Raw genomic sequence first — 18,823 nt, 5'->3', positions numbered from 1 at the left:
AGAATATCTTACGCAGGACTTCTCCCCTACCTTATCCCTGGAACCCCACACATTTTACCATAGCTAATCCATCTAACCTACACATCTTGTATCTTCTCACCTGTATCCCCTTATGTGGCTGTGTCACATTTTACTTTTTAATGCTTCTATAAAACATCTTCACAGATTTCATTGCATTAAAGACACTAAATTAATGTTTCTGTTACAGAATGTCTATTAATATTCATTTGGTAATACAGGACTTGAGTGCTGCTGAAAAGTAACATTTTGTCAAAACTTTTTGTTTTGCATTCATCAGGTCAACTATGAGAATACCAATGTCAGGCAAACTATTGAAATGTTACGATGCAGAGAGAGGCCATTCAGGAAACAATAACTTTATACTGTATGAGAAGACAGTGCTGATTGGTTGACTCTGATTGGAAGCAGCATTTTTCTATAAAATGCACCAGTTAATGAGGACTGGCAGTTAACTGCCAAGCATTGTTTAACAATGTTATCCAGGCAGCTTGACTCTGAATGGGTAAGGCATTGCACCAAGGAATGAACCAGCAAAAGGCTATCACTTGTTTTATTCAGCTGAAACAAGTGCAACATGTGTACCTGTTGCTTCTCGGCCTTTTGGCTAAGATCAAGTGTAGTATGGATTGGATGCTGCACTTGGTTGAGGTCATTGGGTTGCATTGAAGCTTCATATGTTTCATATGAAGCAATTTTTAAAAGCTGCATCCCGGCCTTTTGGCTAAGATGCAAATGAGCTCAAGTCTTGGAGGAGGTGTTGCTTTGCTCCTCCAACCAATTTGGCTCATGTAGATCAGGCCCAGGACAGGGTGGTTTGGTCGCTCGCCCTGTCTTGTCAGCCTGGATCTGAAATGTCTCAACTTGTTGAGACTCTGAATTGGATTTGATTTGATTGAATTGGAAAAGTATAAAAAAAAACCTGTTCTGTCTGCAAAGAACAGGGCTGTGTGTATTAATAACATTTATTTATTAGTGTCACAAGTAGGCTTACATTAACACTGCAATGAAATTACTGTGAAATATAGTGTGATGTATATAGTGTGAAATATACTGTGATATATAGCTTGCAGTACACGCGAATGTACTACACTTACGACCTTAAATTTCAGCATAATTTTCATGACACTGAGGATTATTTTCCAGTGTTGTCCAATCACAGAATCACATCTAAGATTGGACACTGTTTTGAGTTTTGCCAGTATGGTCTGGTTGAGTAGAGTGTACCGTGCCCATTGTGAACAGAGGAAGGGACAAGCTGTTTGATGATCCGCCAGTCTTGAGGATGTACAGCCGCATACCTAGCACCACACTAGCACTGAAATTCATATGCCACATTACTCAGTTGTGATAGGCAGAATAGCTAGATGGCAGCACCCTGATAATGGCGAATACTCATGTTAATACCATAGCAGCATGAAGCAGCTAGCTTCACCTGCTGTTCACATTTTTGAGCTAGCTTGCCCTTCAAGGGTAATCTGAAGCAGATTGGGCATTTATTTAGGGCCAGAGGGGACAGCCTCAGGTCTGTTCATGAGTTTGCACAATATACAGGACCAAATGATCTGATCAGAATAGCCATTATCTCACAGGATGTCTTTGGTGTGCCCTATTTCAGTATTAAGCTAGCACGGTGGGCAAAAGCCTCGGGCCCTTTCTACAGCCTATCAATGAGGCCAATCTTTTTATTTATTATCGAATCTATAGTGCAGGAAGGGGGCCATCCGGCCCGTCGAGCCTGCACCGACAACATTCCCACCCAAGCCCTATCCCTGTAACCCCAAGTATTTACCCTGCAAATCCTTCTGACACTAAGGGGCAATTTACCACAGCCAATCCACCGAACCCGCACATCTTTGGAGTGTGGGAGGAAACCAGAGCACCTGGAGGAAACCCACGCAGACACAGGGAGAATGTGCAAACTCCGCCCAGCGACCCGTCAAGGTTTGAACCTGGGTCCCTGGCGCTGTGAGGCAGCAGTGCTAACCACTGTGCCAGTGCTGCCCAATAATGTCATGAGTAGGCTTACATTACTACTGCAATGAAGTTACTGTGAAAATCCCCGAGTCGCCACGCTCCGGTGCCTGTTCGGGTACACTGAGGGGGAATTTAGCACGGCCATTGCACCTAACCAGGACGTCTTTCGGACTGTGGGAGGAAACCAGAGCATCTGGAGGAAACCCACGCAGACACGGGGAGAACATGCAGACTCCGCACAGACAGCGACCCAAGCTGAGAATCGAACCTGGATCCCTGGCGCTGTGAGGCAGCAGTGTTGATCACTGTGCCGCCCTATAGTGTGTAGAACTGTAAGAATCTCAACACGTGCATTGACCAGTGAAGGTAGGCTGTGGTGGAAAACCCACTGTGGCAGATTTCTCAACTAGTGCGTCAAGGGGAACTCCTTTGACTGCTCCATTTCAAAGATGAATTTAAACAAAGGATGGAGCCAATGAAGACATGCAAGGAAATTATTACACACTGCTACAGATTTAAATCTAGCAAATGTATCATCCACATATTGGGAATATGCAGGGGGTAGAAGATTAGGTGTCAGAGTCATAGACAGCACGAAAACTGGCCTTTCAAGCCCAACTTGTCCATGCCGACCAGGTTTCCTAAACTGAACTAGTCCCATATCCCTCTAAACCTTTCCTATCTATGTACCTGTCCAAATGTCTTCTAAATGTTGTAATGTACCCACCTCTACCACCTCCTCTGGCATCTCATTCCATATACACACACTATGAAGAAGTTGCCCCTCAGGTCTATTTTAAATCTTTCCCATCTCATTTTAAACGTATGCCCTCTAGTTTTGGACTCCCCTACCCTGGGGAAAAGACCTTGGCTATTCATCTTATCTGTGCCCCTCATGATTTTATAAACCTCAAAAAGGTCCCCCTCATCCTCCTACGCTCCAGGGAAGAGTCCTTCTCTTTATAAATCAAACCTTCCAGTCCCGGTGACATCCTTGTAAATCTTTTTTTGCACTCCTTCCAGTTTAATAACATTCTTCCTGTAGCAGGCCAACCAAAATTGTACGCAGTACTCCAAAAATGGCCTTACCAATGTCTTGTACAATTGTAACATACTCAATGCACTGACCGATGAATTGGCGAGTACTCCCTAGATTCCATGTGACCTAACCTTACTGACCAGTCTACCATGTAGTACCTTGTCGAAAGCCTTGTTAAAGTCCATGTAGACAACGTCTACCGTAATGCCCTTAGCTGTTTTCTTGGTCACCCCTTCAAAAAACTCTTATCAAATTTGCAAGACACAATTTCCCATGCACAAAGCTGTGCTGTCTATCCTTAATCAACCCTTGCCTATCCAAATGCATGTAGATCCTGTCTCAAAATTCCCTCCAACAACTTACCCACCACTGACGTTAGGCTCACCAGTCTGTAGTTCCCTGGCTTTTCCCTGCCTCCCTCCAGTCTTGACCCTTCACCCGTGGATATCAATGATACAAATATCTTCACTAGGAGCTCCACAATTTGTTTCCTAGCTTCCCACAATGTCCTGGGATACACTTGGTCAGGTCCCAGGGATTTATCTACCTTAATGTGTTTTAAGACCTCCAGCACCTCCTCTTCTGTAACATGGATGCTTTGCAATTCATTATTTACTTCCCCCAAGTTCCCTAGTTTCCATGTCTTTCGTCATGGTAAATATTGACAAGAAATGTTCATTTAGGATCCCACGTATCTAGACATTGAAGACACGAACTCATGGAACCCAACACAACTGTTTGCAAGAGCAGGGCCTAGAGCAGATCCCATGGCAACACCATCTATTTGGGCATACATGGTGTCATTAAAGCTGGACTCAACTGCGTGATTTGTGAAGTTCATAAGCTCAATGAATGCAGATGCAGTGGTGGCCAGTCTAGCTCCAAGCTCACCGTGCAATGTATGAGGATCAGAGCATCCAGAATCAACCTCAATCCGGTTCCTACTAAGCATGGGTTTTATAGCACAAAACTGAACCGAGTTCAACATTAACTGGAACTCCAGACCCCACATCTCGGCTAGCGAGTAAAATAGAAATGAGCCACATTGGTGTGGTAGAGGCTCGGGTACATTGTTAAGCAGATTAGAGGGAACTTAGCTCTGAGTCACCAGAGAATTCAGGAGAAATGTCCTTACCCAGAGTGGCAAGAATGTGCAGTACAGTAATTGAGGCAATAGTATCGATCAGCGGTTCTCAAACTAAGGTCCGTAGAGACTTGATCAGCACTAATATTGCTCAGTTTTGAGTGTAAAAAAATATGAATACATACATAGTACACTTTGCAATTGTTGCAACGTTTTAGTATAATTGAAGGATAACCTACACCAACTGAAATGGAAGGCAAATACACGCAGAAATTTTCACTTGACCATTTTTAAATTTTATTTTCAAAATCAAAACTACAGGCCGAGGAACCAAATTTTCAGATACAGAGCATCGGCTTGTAACATTCACTGCCATATGCAAGTGTAACCTAAAACAACAACTAAAACGATGACCAGAAAACATCTGAAGTTCCAATTCATTCCAAACAGCATGTTAGCCAATAAAAAGACAACTAGAGTTTGAGAGATAAAATTCAGATTGCAACATTTCAACTGAAACCTTGCTTGAACATTTTTTTTTCTCTTAATAAAGAGTCTTAGTTTTTATTAAAAAAAAGGTTTTTAAAAATTGCTTTCACCAGTAACGACCAGTTCAAACGAAATAACCCGCTAAAGAATCTTTCTGCGTAGCTGCCCTTTTGTGCCGTCCTCATGTACTGCACGTGAAGTATAATCTCTGTGGAGTGAGCGCATGAGGGACATCCCTTCACCCAAAATAGACAAATATGCAACTTCATCGCTTAGAAAAAGGGTTTGGCGCACAAAAACACAAAGAAAACCAGTCTGTGTAAAGGTCACAACCGACTGGACAACGACCCAGATAGGTTTCTTTCCCCCATTGTGGACGGAGGTGTTTTTCCTCAAGTCTCTATTCTCCACTTTCCTGTTCCAGCAGAGCTTCTTTGCCACCCGTGACAGGTTGTTCCACTTCCTGCTCCTCTTGCTCCCTTTTGCTTTTGGATTCCTTTTCTCCCGAGGGCACTTTCGATTCTTGACAATCATCGTTCTCGGAGGGGAGAGAGGAGACGTTTTTCTTCCCTTTCTCCTCAATGTCATCTTTGGCCACCTCCTGCAGGTTGTATCTGCGGAAGAGTATGTAGTCCTGAACGACACTCACACAGCAGACGCCTTTGATTATTTCAACAATGATGGTATACTCAGGGTTGTTGAGGTCCACTTTGTTTTCAGCATTCAAATTTATTACCACCCCTGAAAAATTGCAAGTTAAAGTCACAGTTACTTATAAATAGGATAGGAAAATAGGAAGATAGGAGAATCAATAAACCAGAGTTTTTTGCAGCACACACATCTAGAGAGTCTAGGAATATGACCACAAATACATGGTTCACCTAACAGCATGTGCACCTCTACAGTAAATCACTCTGCTTAGGTAAATGCCAACACTTGTTGAATTTTAGCCAACCGATATTTTGCTTCATTCCAAAATCTTTATTGCTCTGAAATGGCATAATTACTTTGATAACGACTTTCCAAATCAATATAAAACTGGCTTTGATTAAAAGATCGCACCAATGGATTAAATTCAAGGTGAGAGAGCAAAACGTTCCAACTCTTGTTTTCTTGTTATTCTTTCACAGGATGTAGGCATTGCTGGCTAACCCAGCATTTATTGCCCATCCCTAATTGCCCTTCAGAAATGGATGGCGAGTCGCCTTCTTGAACTGCCACAGGCCATGTGGTGTAGGTACACCCATGGTGCTGTTAGGGAGAGAGTTCCAAGATTTTGATCCAGCGACAATGAAAGAATGGCTATATAATTCTATAATGTGGAGATGCCGGCGTTGGACTGGGGTAAGCGCAGTAAGAAGTCTCACAACACCAAGTTAAAAGTCCAACAGGTTTATTTGGTAGAACAAGCCACGAGCTTTCGGAGCACTGCCCCTTCATCAGGTGATGAAGTGGCAGCGCTCCGAAAGCTTGTGGCTTGTGTTACCAAATAAACCTGTTGGACTTTAACCTGGTGTTGTGAGACTTCTTACAATACAATTTTAAGTCAGGATGGTGTGCGGCTTGGAGGAGAACTTGCAGATGATGGTGTGCCCTTGCAGATGGTGGTGTTCCCACGCATCTGCTGTCCTTCTGGGTGGTAGAGGCTATGAATTTGGAAAGTGCTGTCAAAGGAATCTTGGTGAGTTGCTGCAGTGCATCCTGTAGATGGTACCCACTGCTGTCACTGTGTATTGGTGGTAGAGAAAGTGAATGTCAAAGGTGGCAGATGAGGTACCAATCAAGCACATTGCTTGTCCTAGGCGGTGTCCAGCATCTCGAGTGTTGGAGCTGCACTAACCCAGACAAAGGGAGAATATTCCATCACTCCTGACTTGTGCTTTGTTGATGATGGACAGGCTTTGTTGATGATGGACAGGCTTTGTAAGGTCAAGAGGTGAGTTACTCTCTGGAGAATTACTAGTCTCTGACCTGCTCTTGTAACCACAGTATTTATATGGAGTCACGCACTGCAGAAAAGGCCCATCAGCCCAGCGGGGCTAAACCAACAAAAGCCACCACTAAAGTTGCAGTAATCCCATTTTCCAGCACTTGTCCCATAATCTTGAATGTTGCGATATTTCAAGTGCTCATCCAAATACTTGTTAAAGTTGTAAGGTTTGCAGCTGCCACTACATTCCCAGGCAGTGCATTCCAGATTCTCACCACCCTGAGTGACTATATTTCCTTAAATCCCTTCTGAATCTTCTGCCCCTCACCCTAAAACTATGCCCCCTGGTGACTGACCCCCCAACCAAGGGAAGACCTGCTTCCTATTCACCCTGTCCAAACCCCTCAGTCTTACGCACCTCAATCATGTCCCCCCCTCAGCCTTCTTTGCTCTAAAGAAAACAACCCAAGTCTATCCAGTCTCTCCTTACAGCTCAAATGTTCCATCCCAGGCAACATCCTGGTGAACCTCCTCTACACCCCTCGAGTGCTTTCACATCCTCCCTACAGTGAGGTGACCAGAACTGCACACAGTACTCCAGCTGTGGTCTAACCAACGTTCAGTACAGCTCCAACATTACCTCCCTGTTCTTATACTCTATGTTACAACTGATAAAAGCAAGTGTCCCATATGCCTTCTTAACTATTCTATTCACTTGCTCTGCCTTCAGGGATCTGTGAGTACGTACCACAAGATCCATCTGTTCCTCTGAGCTTCCTAGTGTCCTGCCATTCATTAAATACTCCTTCTCCTGTCACTTCTTCCAAAGGTTAAATGTCGTCTGCCACTGCTCTGCCCATCTGACCAACCCATCTATATCATCTTCCTGTAACCTTCGACCTTCTTCTCTATAATATGGCTGGTCCAATTGAGTTTCTGGTCAAGGATAACCCCCGAATGTTGATATTGGGGATTCAGCAATGGCAATACCACTGAATGTCATGGGGAGATGGTGAGATCTTCCTGCTCTCCAAATGTGTTCAGTACTATTAAAACTACACAGGTCTATGGAAGTGGATAGCATCCCAGCCTTTGAACTAGAAGTTCTGGGTTCCAGTCCCATTCCAAGACTTGATGGCCATGGAAGGTACGTTAATAACACAACTTGAGCATCAACCTGCAAAGTCCTTCCAACATATTAATAGGAGAGTCTCCTGGTCAGCCATGCTTTATGCAGGGTGGCATCCGTCAAGCTACAAGCCTCTGGTGACAGGCCAATGATCTGTTTCCGGGGGGGGGAAATCGCTATGGGAACAGATGAAATCTGCCTTGTGCACCACTAGGTGTTTGAAGTGTAATAACAAACTATTAAAACTGATAATATTCAAAGTGATGTTGAATACTGGCACACGCAGACTTCCCATTCTACCAAACTGAAATAGATGGAGATTTGAGTTGCACTCCACTCAGTTTTTGATACAAGCAACAAGAGGATACCACACAAGGAGGAATAGAGGGAAAAAAAAAGGTAAGTTTGCCCCTATGTACTGACAGAAGATTGGGAGGTCGAAAGCACTGACAGGGCCTTGCAGGCAGATTGCACGGCTGTCTTGTTGGATATAAAGCGTCAGCATAGGCAGACAATGAAAAGAGACAGTAAGAAGTCTCACAACACCAGGTCAAAGTCCAACAGGTTTATTTGGTATCACGAGCTTTCGGAGCGCTGCTCCTTCGTCAGGTGAGTGACTCACCTGATGAAGGGGCAGCGCTCCGAAAACTCGTGATACCTAATAAACCTGTTGGACTTTGACCTGGCGTTGAGAGACTTCTTACTGTGCCCACCCCAGTCCAACGCCGGCATCTCCACATCAATGAAAAGAGAAACATTTATAGGTAAAGAAATCAGGAGTTAATCCAGAAAAAAAACTTAGGATTTTAGAAAGAAAACTGAAAATAGTCAAACAAAACCCACAATACCAGTCTTCTCACATGGTAACAAAGCTCACATCTTGTCCATAACTTAATTCCAATGCTAACTTCCCCCCACATATAGCCCAATCCACACACAACCCAATTCACATCTTTAAAATATGGAAAATGTGATATCTACCTGCCAGAGACTTGATGACATCATCTCTGTTCATGTGACTATTGTTTCTGGCTTTATACACTATCTGAAAAGTAGCCTTTTTCGGAACTTTAAACCAGGGTTCCAGGAAGGTCTCAAAATACTTTGGGATCTCCTCCATGAAAGCCTTGCATGACCCTGACACTGGCAGCATCCGTAGGATAGCTCGAGTCTTCTTCTTCTTGGTTACGTATAGATCCTTCAAAATGTAGTGTACTAATTTGTCCGGTTCTGTTTTTAAGAGCAGAAAAAATCCATTTAGACTCCCCAATGCAGCAACCTTGGCTTTTGCATCACAAATAGCAGCAAGAGTTTCATTCAAGTCTGCACATGTACATTGCAATGAAAGCATACCAAATCAGGAGTGCATCTTGTTTACATGCACTAAGTAGGCAACTCATTCATAACACCAAAACAAGTAGATTCAGTTACTCAGATGCAACCAACAACTCATTTCTTGAATGGAGAATGATCTCTTGATTGAAGCACAGAAAATCGGCAGACATCATTGGAAGTGTGCAATAAAATCAATGGAATACTGGAGTTGAAATCAGGGACATTTGATGAAAATTGGAGTACTTAGGCAGAGTTGGTCCCTCAATAATTCGTACACATTTAAAAGGGATTGTCCCTGCAAGCATAAATCACAAGAACTGAACTGATGTCTAGCCTGCCATTTTATCTACAAAAAGATTAAAGAACCTTTCTCATTTAGTCAGCTGGACAAGGAAAACATTTTGCAGGTCTTTGGTGGTCTTCTTTATTTGAAGCATCATCAAGTTACATTATTCACTGCTAAAGGCACCCACTACTGTGGGATGATTCTGGAGGAAAAAGATAACCCCTAGTTTCTTTTCTTCCTTATCGGCCCTGTCACAGCCCCTTTCACCATCAGCAAGCAAGTGCAAGGAGTTCTGAGGCTCTTTGTCACCAAGACAGAGACCATCCACTCTCTTGTCTATACTGATTTCCCCCCACCACAAGTCTTTCCTTTTGTCCCATTAGCCAAACTTCTCCACGGGAGGCTATCCTTACCATAGCCCTGAAACTATGGCTCCCTGTAGTTTCTCTCCCACCTATATCTTCCTCGAGTTTCTCTCACATCTCCCCATATGCTCTTCTGAGCATAGCCTATCCACAAGACTGCTCACTTCATCCTAGTCCCATCTCTCTCCCCTTCATTTCCCACATGCTAGCTATATGATTAATAGTTCCCACTCCCTTTTAATAACATTATTCCTTTTCCAACCCTTCTGTCCTTGCAACTTACTGTCATATCTTCAAGCTTATTTCTACCTTCCATTTAATTGAAATTATCATCGTCTCCCAAAACTGCGTCCAACTTTCCAGCAACTCCCTGTTTGAATCTCTCCAGATTACTGGAATGGGCCCAAGTAAAATTAGAAATTATAACCTCTGAGATTATGACCAAGGTGCAAAAGGGTTCAAATTACACGGGGCGATAGGCGATTTTGTCCTTACAATCTGACAAATAGTCCATAAAATCAAAGCCAAAAGTGAAAAATTCAAGAAAGATCCTCCCCGTTAATTATCAGCTTACATGACGGCTGAATGACTGTTGACACAGGCATCTCAGTGGGAATTTTGACTTGAGGAGCAGTGAGCGTGATAGAGACAGAATTTCTGGGTAACTGCTCCTCCAGCCACAAGTTCTGTCTCACCCACGTCCCCATGCTCACTGCTCCTGCAATCACAGGTTCTCTCCCTCCTGCTCCAGTTGCTCCTCCAAAGAGAAAATTATTGGTGGCACATCCAAGGGTGCCAGTGGGACACTTGACTGATCAAGGAGCAGTAATCCTAGACAACGGATCTGCCCCACTCAACATCCTCTGGAACCAAGAGGCTGAGGAAGCAGAAAATGGAAGAGGGATGAGGCACCTGGAAGACCAGTAATAAGGCCCAGGGCCTGTACCAAGGATATCTTCAAGGGCATCTTAAAGGGCAGGAGCCAGTGGAGAGAGGGTCTATACCACTTGAATTTCCCAGTAATCCTACTGAGATAGTAGAGGGCAAGGAGGCAATCTTAAATTATTGGAAATTGTGTGATGCGTAGAAACTTCCCAGATGGCAGGCAATTTCAGTTCATGAATGATGACAAGTTCAGCACTGGTGGTAATCTAGAACCATTCTGCACAGTTGTTAAATTTGTAAAATAAATATCCAATCTAGATTCTTTTAGCTCCTTTCCAATGTGCCCCATTTCTTTTTGATGTCTTTTCCAAACACTGCAAAGTGCCCACAGTGAGCTGAGGCAAAGGTTTTAAGTTTATTTATTAGTGTCACAATAGGCTTACATTAACACTGCAATGAAGTTACTGTGAAAATCCCCTAGTCGCCACACTCCGGCGCCTGTTCGGGTATACTGAGGGAGAATTTTAGCATGGCCAATGCACCTGACCAGCACGTCTTTCAGACTGTGGGAGGAAACCAGAGCACCCGGAGGAAACCCATGCAGACACGGGGAGAATGTGCAAACTCCACACAGACAGTGACCCAAGTCGGGAGTCGCTGGGTCCCAGGTGCTGAGAGGCAGCAGTGCTAAACACTGTGCCACCATAGCATCCCTTTGGGTGAGATTTGCCACTTCTGGTTTGTTAATATATTTGATCCACTCCCAAGTTAAAATTATTAATTGTTGATTCTTTTCTATCATCGTCTTTCTTTCTGAAGTCATGATTTTGCACGCCACATGTACTCAGAATATCCAGCTCTACCTCTCCACCAGCTCCTTAAAATCGCCTCTGCTACCTCTGCTGACAATTCTGCTCTTCTGACATCCGCTCTTGGCTGAGGCACGATTTACTTCAGCCAAACACTGGAAAGACTGAAACCATCATTTTCAGTATCCACCACTAACTCCAAACCCTTTCCATTGATTACATCCCCTGCCAGCTGTATTTGCAAAGTCAATTTTCAGGGTCACAAGTTGAGCATTAACCTCCAATTTTTCCACTCATGTACTGGCACTTCCTTCGATGAAAAGGCAACACTTACAACATGGGAAATTTATAATAATTATGGGATGCTTTAAGCCACAGAGGTGAAACCTTTGCATATGCATTTTTATTTTGCGTCAATGCAACAAGTTGTTGGCAGCATTTGCCCGATATGCAGCTCAGGTACTCTGAAGCTAATACTAAAGCAACACGCTAATACATCCCCACTTGGCACTTCACAAGGCTTTTTTCAACTGATTGCAATGTACACACATTACTCCCACCAGAGGAATAGAATTCAACTCAGATCAAAAAATAAGCATCACCAATGTTAAGAGTTCTGATGAAGACGACATTGTTGGCTCCACTGTCCAAAGCCTGGAATCGACAGAGGTCATTCTGTGTTGACGTACGGATCTGTTTTACTTCTTTCTTCAAAGCAGCTTCAGCATCGTCATCTTCCTCATCCTCACTATTAGATTCTTCTACAAACTGAGAAAGCACAACAGTATTACATCTAAAAAATCTGAACATTTCCAAAATGATAACGTGATGATTGCTGCATGTTAACATTTATCTGTAACACACCTGCCCTTTCTGTTTCTTCAGAAGGAACACTTCAAATGCATACAATAAAAATATAACAAAACTTGCTCCAACTTATAAATCAAAGAACGGGTTTGATAAAAAAAAAACTTCATTACTCCAAACTTGGGGCCTCGCCCTGGACCACTCCAAGTTCCCCACAATTCCCAACAGGTTCTTGAATATAGTGAGTCAGCTGACCATGACATCATTCTGTAATTGGTTCCATGGTTTACTGGGTCAGGGGACCCTTGAAGCTTGTTACCATTGGTCACATTACATCCAATACAAAGTTTGTCACCGGTTACATTCTAATACCCTCCACCCCCCACAAAATTCTGAATTGGTCGCAGGAAGAAGTGCATGGAGAATAAGTTAAAAACCTTTGTACAGTGCAAACCACTATGTTCACTGTGGTTAAAGAAATGACTTAATAGCCGTGTCTAAAACTTATTAAGCATTTTGTCCTTTCCATTAACTCAGTCGATTCACTGCACTAAGAAGTGACTAATGGACAACCGCAAATGCTGTTTCTTCAGAAGGAACACTTCAAATGCATACAATAAAAATATAACAAAACTTGCTCCAACTTATAAATCAAAGAACGGGTTTGATAAAAAAAAAACTTCATTACTCCAAACTTGGGGCCTCGCCCTGGACCACCAGAACTTAAAAACTGGAATTTATGTATCCGAACGCAGCCAAAATTCATTGCATCAGACATGAAAGTATCCCCATGCCACATTAAATGTAAATATCCTCTTTTGGAGATCAGTTAAAGGTTTTTTGAGGGCCTTATCCCAGCAAGCGTGGAATTTAGCTCATACATGGCAAAAAGTGATTGTTCTAAATGGATTGCACCGTATATCTAAAAACACAAGTGCAAAATTAGAAGAAAAACACTATTTTGAAGATTCCTTGTGATCATTATTCCCTTGATCAAAAGATAAAATAACTGCTTTTAACTTTAGTGGTGCTCGGAAATGAAGCACTGGAAGAGGAAGAGATTTTTTAATTAATTTATTCATTCATGGCATCTGGGCATCATTGGCTACGCCAACATTTCTTGCCCATCCCCAACTACACTTGGAATGAGTGGCTTAACAGGGCATTTCAGAGCCAATCACTATGGGTCTGGAGTCACATGAAGGCCAGACCAGGTAAAGATGACAGATTTCCCTCCCAAAAAGGACATTGGTGAACCAGATGGGTTTTTACACCAATTGACAATGGCCTCATTGTATTCAAATTCCATTAGCTGCCACTGTGGGATTCAAATCTATGTCCCCAGGGCATTAGCCTGGACCTGTGTGTGACATGGGACAGAATTGAGAGTCAAATCAGGTGGAATTTGATGCAGAAGGGATAGAAACTTGGCATCAGTGAGTGGGCATGCTATTTTGCTGGCATGTCCCCACCGTAGGTCCATTTTGGTAGAGGCAGGACTCAGGGTGCAAATAATAGGCAGCCTGAGGCAATTAAAAGGCAAATTAAGGTCAATGTTCTGAGGCTGACTGGAATTTTTCAGTCTGCTAGTGCCCTCTGGGTCAACAAAAGCCCGGCCACACATGGAGGCCTCCTAACAACAATCTGACTGGTGTGGGGGGGTATCCAGCACTTCAGCAACATTTTAAATCTCTCCCAGCACCTCCCTCCTCCCCTCCATTGTCGTGGTGAGTTTTAATTTACCTTTTCCAACAGTCATCAGAGATTATTGTAAATTTTAAAAGCCATTAAGAATCATATTGGACTCAAAACGTTAACTCTGTTTTTCCTCTCTCCACAGATGCTGCCAGACGGGCTGAGGTTTTCCAGCACTATGTTTTTATTTCAGATCTCCAGCATCTGCAGTATTTTGCTTTTACCCCCATCTTGACGTGCCCTCTCTCCCCTGCACACATTAGCAGCTCCCACCTCCAACAGTGGGGCTCTTGATCTGAGAGAATTTGTGGGCCTCCTGTTATGCCATTTTTTGTCCCTCTAGACACTCGTAAATTGGACAGTGAGCACACACTCTGGTCACTAATTGGTCAGCTTAGAGAAAAAAACAATTGCATCCACCACCAAACCAACATGAGGTCAAGACCTAGAAAATGCACCTGATGTCCGGGGGTGGGGGTGGGAGAAGGGGGTGGGGGGGGTGGTGGGAGAGAGAGAGTGAGGGGGTCACTCAAATCCAGCCATGGCCCTCAAGTTTCCAGGTTGCTAGTGAGAGTTGGTACTTTTTTTTAAAAGTTCATTTACTAGTCACAAGTAAGGCTTACATTAACACTGCAATGAAGTTACTGTGAAATTCCCCTAGTCGCCACACTCCGGCGCCTGTTCGGGTCAATGTACCTAACCAGCACGTCTTTTGGACTGTGGGAGGAAACCGGAGCACCCGGAGGAAACCCACGCAGACACGGGGAGAGCGTCCACACAGATAGTGACCCAAGCCAAGAATTGAACCCGGGTCCCTGGCACTGTGAGGCAGCAGTGCTAACTGACACTGTGCCACCGCTTTGTAAACTGTGGGAGTGATTTTGGAAATTAGTCCTTTTTTAAAAAAATCTCTCGGTTTAGAGAAGGGAAATCAGAAGGAATTGGGGGCTGCTTTGCATGTATGGCATCAGTTTCCCTGCTCCCACTCCCCAGAGTAGAGATGGGGGATCTGCACTGCACCTTCTCTGGGCCATACAGCTGGTCCGCGTATTCGTTCAGCAGGCTGTACGCCTCTGCTGTGCATTTCTTCTCGTTCATGTTGCAGGTGATGAGCAGCCCTTGCATCCCCGCCTCCAGCTCCCGGCTCCCGCGGTGCTTCTTGGCCGCATGGCTCAAATACGCGCCCTTGTTCCTCCTCTTGGCTCTCGGCTCTGTTGCCATTGCTGTTGAAAAAGGGGAGAGAGATAGAGGATGGCTGGAATTAACAAGAAATGCACAACGAGGATAGATAGCCAACTTGAAACCTGTGCCAAACACCAGGAGACATATACACACACACACAGGTGTGCTGCATCATTCAATGGATTTGTACACAATAAATAACCCCATTCTCCACTTACCGCGACTTCAATCCAAACCACTTACTCTGTAGGACTCCTCCTTTTAGCATCATTAAACTGCGACGCTAAAATATACACAGCCTGCCACTGGGTCCTAGCGCTAAAGGAAACCTTGCCACTGGTTTGATCCTCCAATGTTACAATTTTGCCAATTGTCAAGGCTGCCATTTTCTACTGAGCTGTACAGAATTTTTTAAAAACTGAAATAAATGCACCAAAAGACTATTTTCAGAAGCCCCATTTTCCCCCCCTGTCTAATCAAGTGCATGATGTGGAGATGCCAGCGTTGGACTAGGGTAAACACAGTAAGAAGTCTCACAACACCAGGTTAAAGTCCAACAGGTTTATTTGGTAGCAAAAGCCACTAGCTTTTGGAGCGCTGCCCCTTCCGCTCACCTGATGAAGGGGCAGCGCTCCGAAAGCTTGTGGCTTTTGCTACCAAATAAACCTGTTGGACTTTAACCTGGTGTTGTGAGACTTCTTACTGTAATCAAGTGCACACATTCGTTCCAGATGTTTGCCACACACACCTCCACCAGAAAACTGGATCATGGTAATGAGTTGAGAAAAAGTTGTGTCAAAGCAACAATCCACAAGAGGGCTTGACAGCATGTGTTAAAGATTGGAAATGTGAATCAGGTCTGCTTGCAGGCACCAGGATTTTTAAAAAGCAGCAATAATAAAACAGGACATACATGGTCAAAATGACCAGGAAGTACAGTAACAGTGAACGTGCATCCCAGCTAGCAGTGTTGTTACAACAATTTTATAGCATCTTTAATGTGTCAAAACAGCCTTGTACCATGTGAGGACTCCTGGACGCCACCCATGTCCTGGTCAGGAGTGGCATGCTGGCACAATGGTTAGCACGGCTGTCTCAGAGCTCTAAGGACCGGAGTTCGATTCCTGTCTTGGATCACTGTCTGTGTGGAGTTTGCACATTATCCCCGTGTCTGCGTTGGGTTTCCTCTGGGTGCTCCGGTTTCCTCCCACAGTCCAAAGATGTGCGGGTTAGGTTGATTGGTCATGCTAAATTGCCCCTTAGTGTCCCGGGATACGCAGGTTCAAGGGATTAGCGGGGTAAATATATAGGGTTACGAGGATAGGGGCTGGGTGGGATTGTTGTCGGTGCAGACTCAATGGGCTGAATGGCCTCCTCCTGCATTGTAGGGATTCTATGATGATCTATGAACTACATGAGCAGAAAGGGCCAAGTGGAAAAACCCAAGCATTGTATCATGGAACTCCAGGAGCAGCTGGTGTCACTGAGGTGCATTCATGAGGATGACAGCGATGTGGATAGTGCATTTCAAAAGGTGGTCACCCCACAGCTTAAGAAAGTACAATCAGAGAAGGACTGGGTGGCTGTCAGACAGACAAGAATGTCAAAGAGCAGTTTCTGCAGCAGACCCCTGAGAACATCCTACTTTCTAACAGGTACTCAGTTCTGAGTACAAATGGGGACAGGGTTCCTCTGAAGAGAGCAGCCAGAATCATGACCCTGGAAGGGCACCATGGATGGCTCAGCTGTGCAGGGAGGGAGGAGAAAAGACAGGAGAGCAATAATGGTAGGGGGTTCTATAGTTAGGGTAACAGAGACTTCTTTGGTTGCGAACATCATTCCAGGGTGGTATGTCATCTCCTTTGTTCAAGGGTCATGGATATCACCAAACGGCTTCAGGGCATTCTGGAGGGTAAGCGATGGTGTACAGTCAGAGATCGTGGTTCACATTGGTAGAATATAGGTAGAAAAAGGATGAGGTCCTGCAGACTGAGTTCATGGAGTCAGGAAAGAGATTCGCAAGCAGGACCTCAAAAGTCATAATCATAGGATCCTTACAGTGCAGAAGGAGGCCATTCAGCCCATTGAGCCTGCACTCACCACAATCCCACCCAGGCCCGATTCCCACAACCCCACATATTTACTGTTAATTCCCTGACACTAGGGTCAATTTATCATGGTCAATCCACCTAACCTGCACACCTTTGGACCGTGGGAGGCAACCGGAGCACCCGGAGGAAACCCACGCAGACACGGGGAGAATGTGCAAACTCCACACAGGCAGTGACTCGAGGCCAGAATTGAACCCGGGTCCCCGGTGCTGTGAGGCAGCAGTGCTAACCACTGTGCCACCCTGCCACCCCATTCTGGAATATTTCTAAGACATGTGCTAGTGAGAATGGAAGTAGGAAAATACACCAGATTAATGGCGCAAGAGGGAGAATTTCAGATTTCTGAGGCATCGGGACCGGTTCTGGGGAGGGCAGGATATGTATAAGTCTACACCTAAGTCGGACTGGGATAAAAGTCCTTGCAGGGAGATTTTTCAGTGTTGTTGGGGAAAATTTAAACTAGATTGGCAGGGGGATGGACAAATAGGACAAATTCAGAGTAGGGAGTAGGAGACAGAAAATTAGTGAGTGAGCCCCAGTTATCTAGAAGAATAAATACTATACATAGAAAACGCAGGGGTGAAGTAAAAAAGGTAATTAGGAAAATAAAGAGAGGATATGAAAAAATATTGACAGGCAAAATCAAAGAAAAACACGAGACATTTTACCAGTACATTAAGAGCAAGAAAGTAACTATGGAAAGGGTAGGGCCTATCAGAGATGTACATGTTACTGTGTGCGCTGATGCTGAAGATATGGGCAGGATTCTCAATGAGTATTTTGTCTCCGTTTTCACTAAGAATAGTGGTGATGTAGATATTCTGGTTATAGAAGAGTATGAAATATTAATAGAATAAGCATCGTGAAAGAGGAGGCACTGGAGGGACTGACATCCTTGAAGGTGGATTAATCACCAGGTCGGATGGATTGTATCCCAGGCTGCTATAGAAAATCAGGGAGGAAATACTGGGGCGGCACGGTAGCACAGTGGTTAGCACTGCTGCTTCACAGCTCCAGGGTCCCGGGTTCGATTCCCGGCTCGGGTCACTGTCTGTGTGGAGTTTGCACATTCTCCTCGTGTCTGCGTGGGTTTCCTCCGGGTGCTCCGGTTTCCTCCCACAGTCCAAAGATGTGCGGGTTAGGTTAATTGGCCAGGTTAAAAAAAAAAATTGCTCCTTAGAGTCCTGGGATGCGTAGGTTAGAGGGATTAGTGGGTAAAATATGTGGAGGTAGGGCCTGGGTGGGATTGTGGTCGGTGCAGACTCGATGGGCCGAATGGCCTCCTTCTGCATTGTAGGGTTTCTATGATTTCTGAGGATCATTTCCATTCTTCACTAGATGCAGGTGAGCTGCCAGAGGATTGGAGGCCTGCCAACATTGTACTATTACTTAAAAGGGGTGTGAGGGATAGGCCAAATAATTATAGACCGATCAGTCTGACTCCGATGATGGGCAAGTAATTAGAATCAATTCCAAGAGACAGGATGAACTGTCACTTGGAAAGGAATGGATTAATCAGGGATAGTCAGCATAGTTTTGTTCAGGGAATGTCGTGTCTTGCTAAGTTAATCACATCTTTTGAGGAAGTAAAAAGGCGGATTGATGAGGGTAGTTCAGTAGATGTTGTCCACATGGATTTTTAGTAAGGCATTTGACAAGGTCCCACATAGCAGACAAATCAG

The 18,823-nt window shown here is 44.3% G+C and overlaps 1 protein-coding gene and 1 pseudogene across 1 annotated transcript; one reads left to right on the top strand and one right to left on the bottom strand.

Annotated features, from left to right (window-relative positions):
- The first annotated feature begins 605 nt into the window (after nucleotides 1–605).
- Nucleotides 606–808, top strand: LOC144510958 (U2 spliceosomal RNA; annotated as a pseudogene).
- Nucleotides 809–4,669: 3,861 nt separating this feature from the next.
- Nucleotides 4,670–15,315, bottom strand: thumpd1 (THUMP domain containing 1). The gene is made up of 5 exons (XM_078240735.1): nucleotides 15,249–15,315; nucleotides 14,869–15,071; nucleotides 11,949–12,114; nucleotides 8,648–8,896; nucleotides 4,670–5,348 (listed from the first exon to the last, which is right to left on the bottom strand). The coding sequence occupies exons 2-5, from the start codon at nucleotides 15,067–15,069 to the stop codon at nucleotides 5,008–5,010; spliced, it is 957 nt and encodes a 318-aa protein (XP_078096861.1). The 5' UTR covers nucleotides 15,070–15,071; nucleotides 15,249–15,315; the 3' UTR covers nucleotides 4,670–5,007.
- Between the last annotated feature and the right edge of the window lie 3,508 nt (nucleotides 15,316–18,823).

This window comes from Mustelus asterias, chromosome 23 (assembly GCF_964213995.1).
Source record: "Mustelus asterias chromosome 23, sMusAst1.hap1.1, whole genome shotgun sequence".
Lineage (NCBI taxonomy): Eukaryota > Metazoa > Chordata > Chondrichthyes > Carcharhiniformes > Triakidae > Mustelus > Mustelus asterias.
Note: the sequence above shows the minus strand (reverse complement) of the source record. Positions and strands in the feature narration are given on the sequence as shown.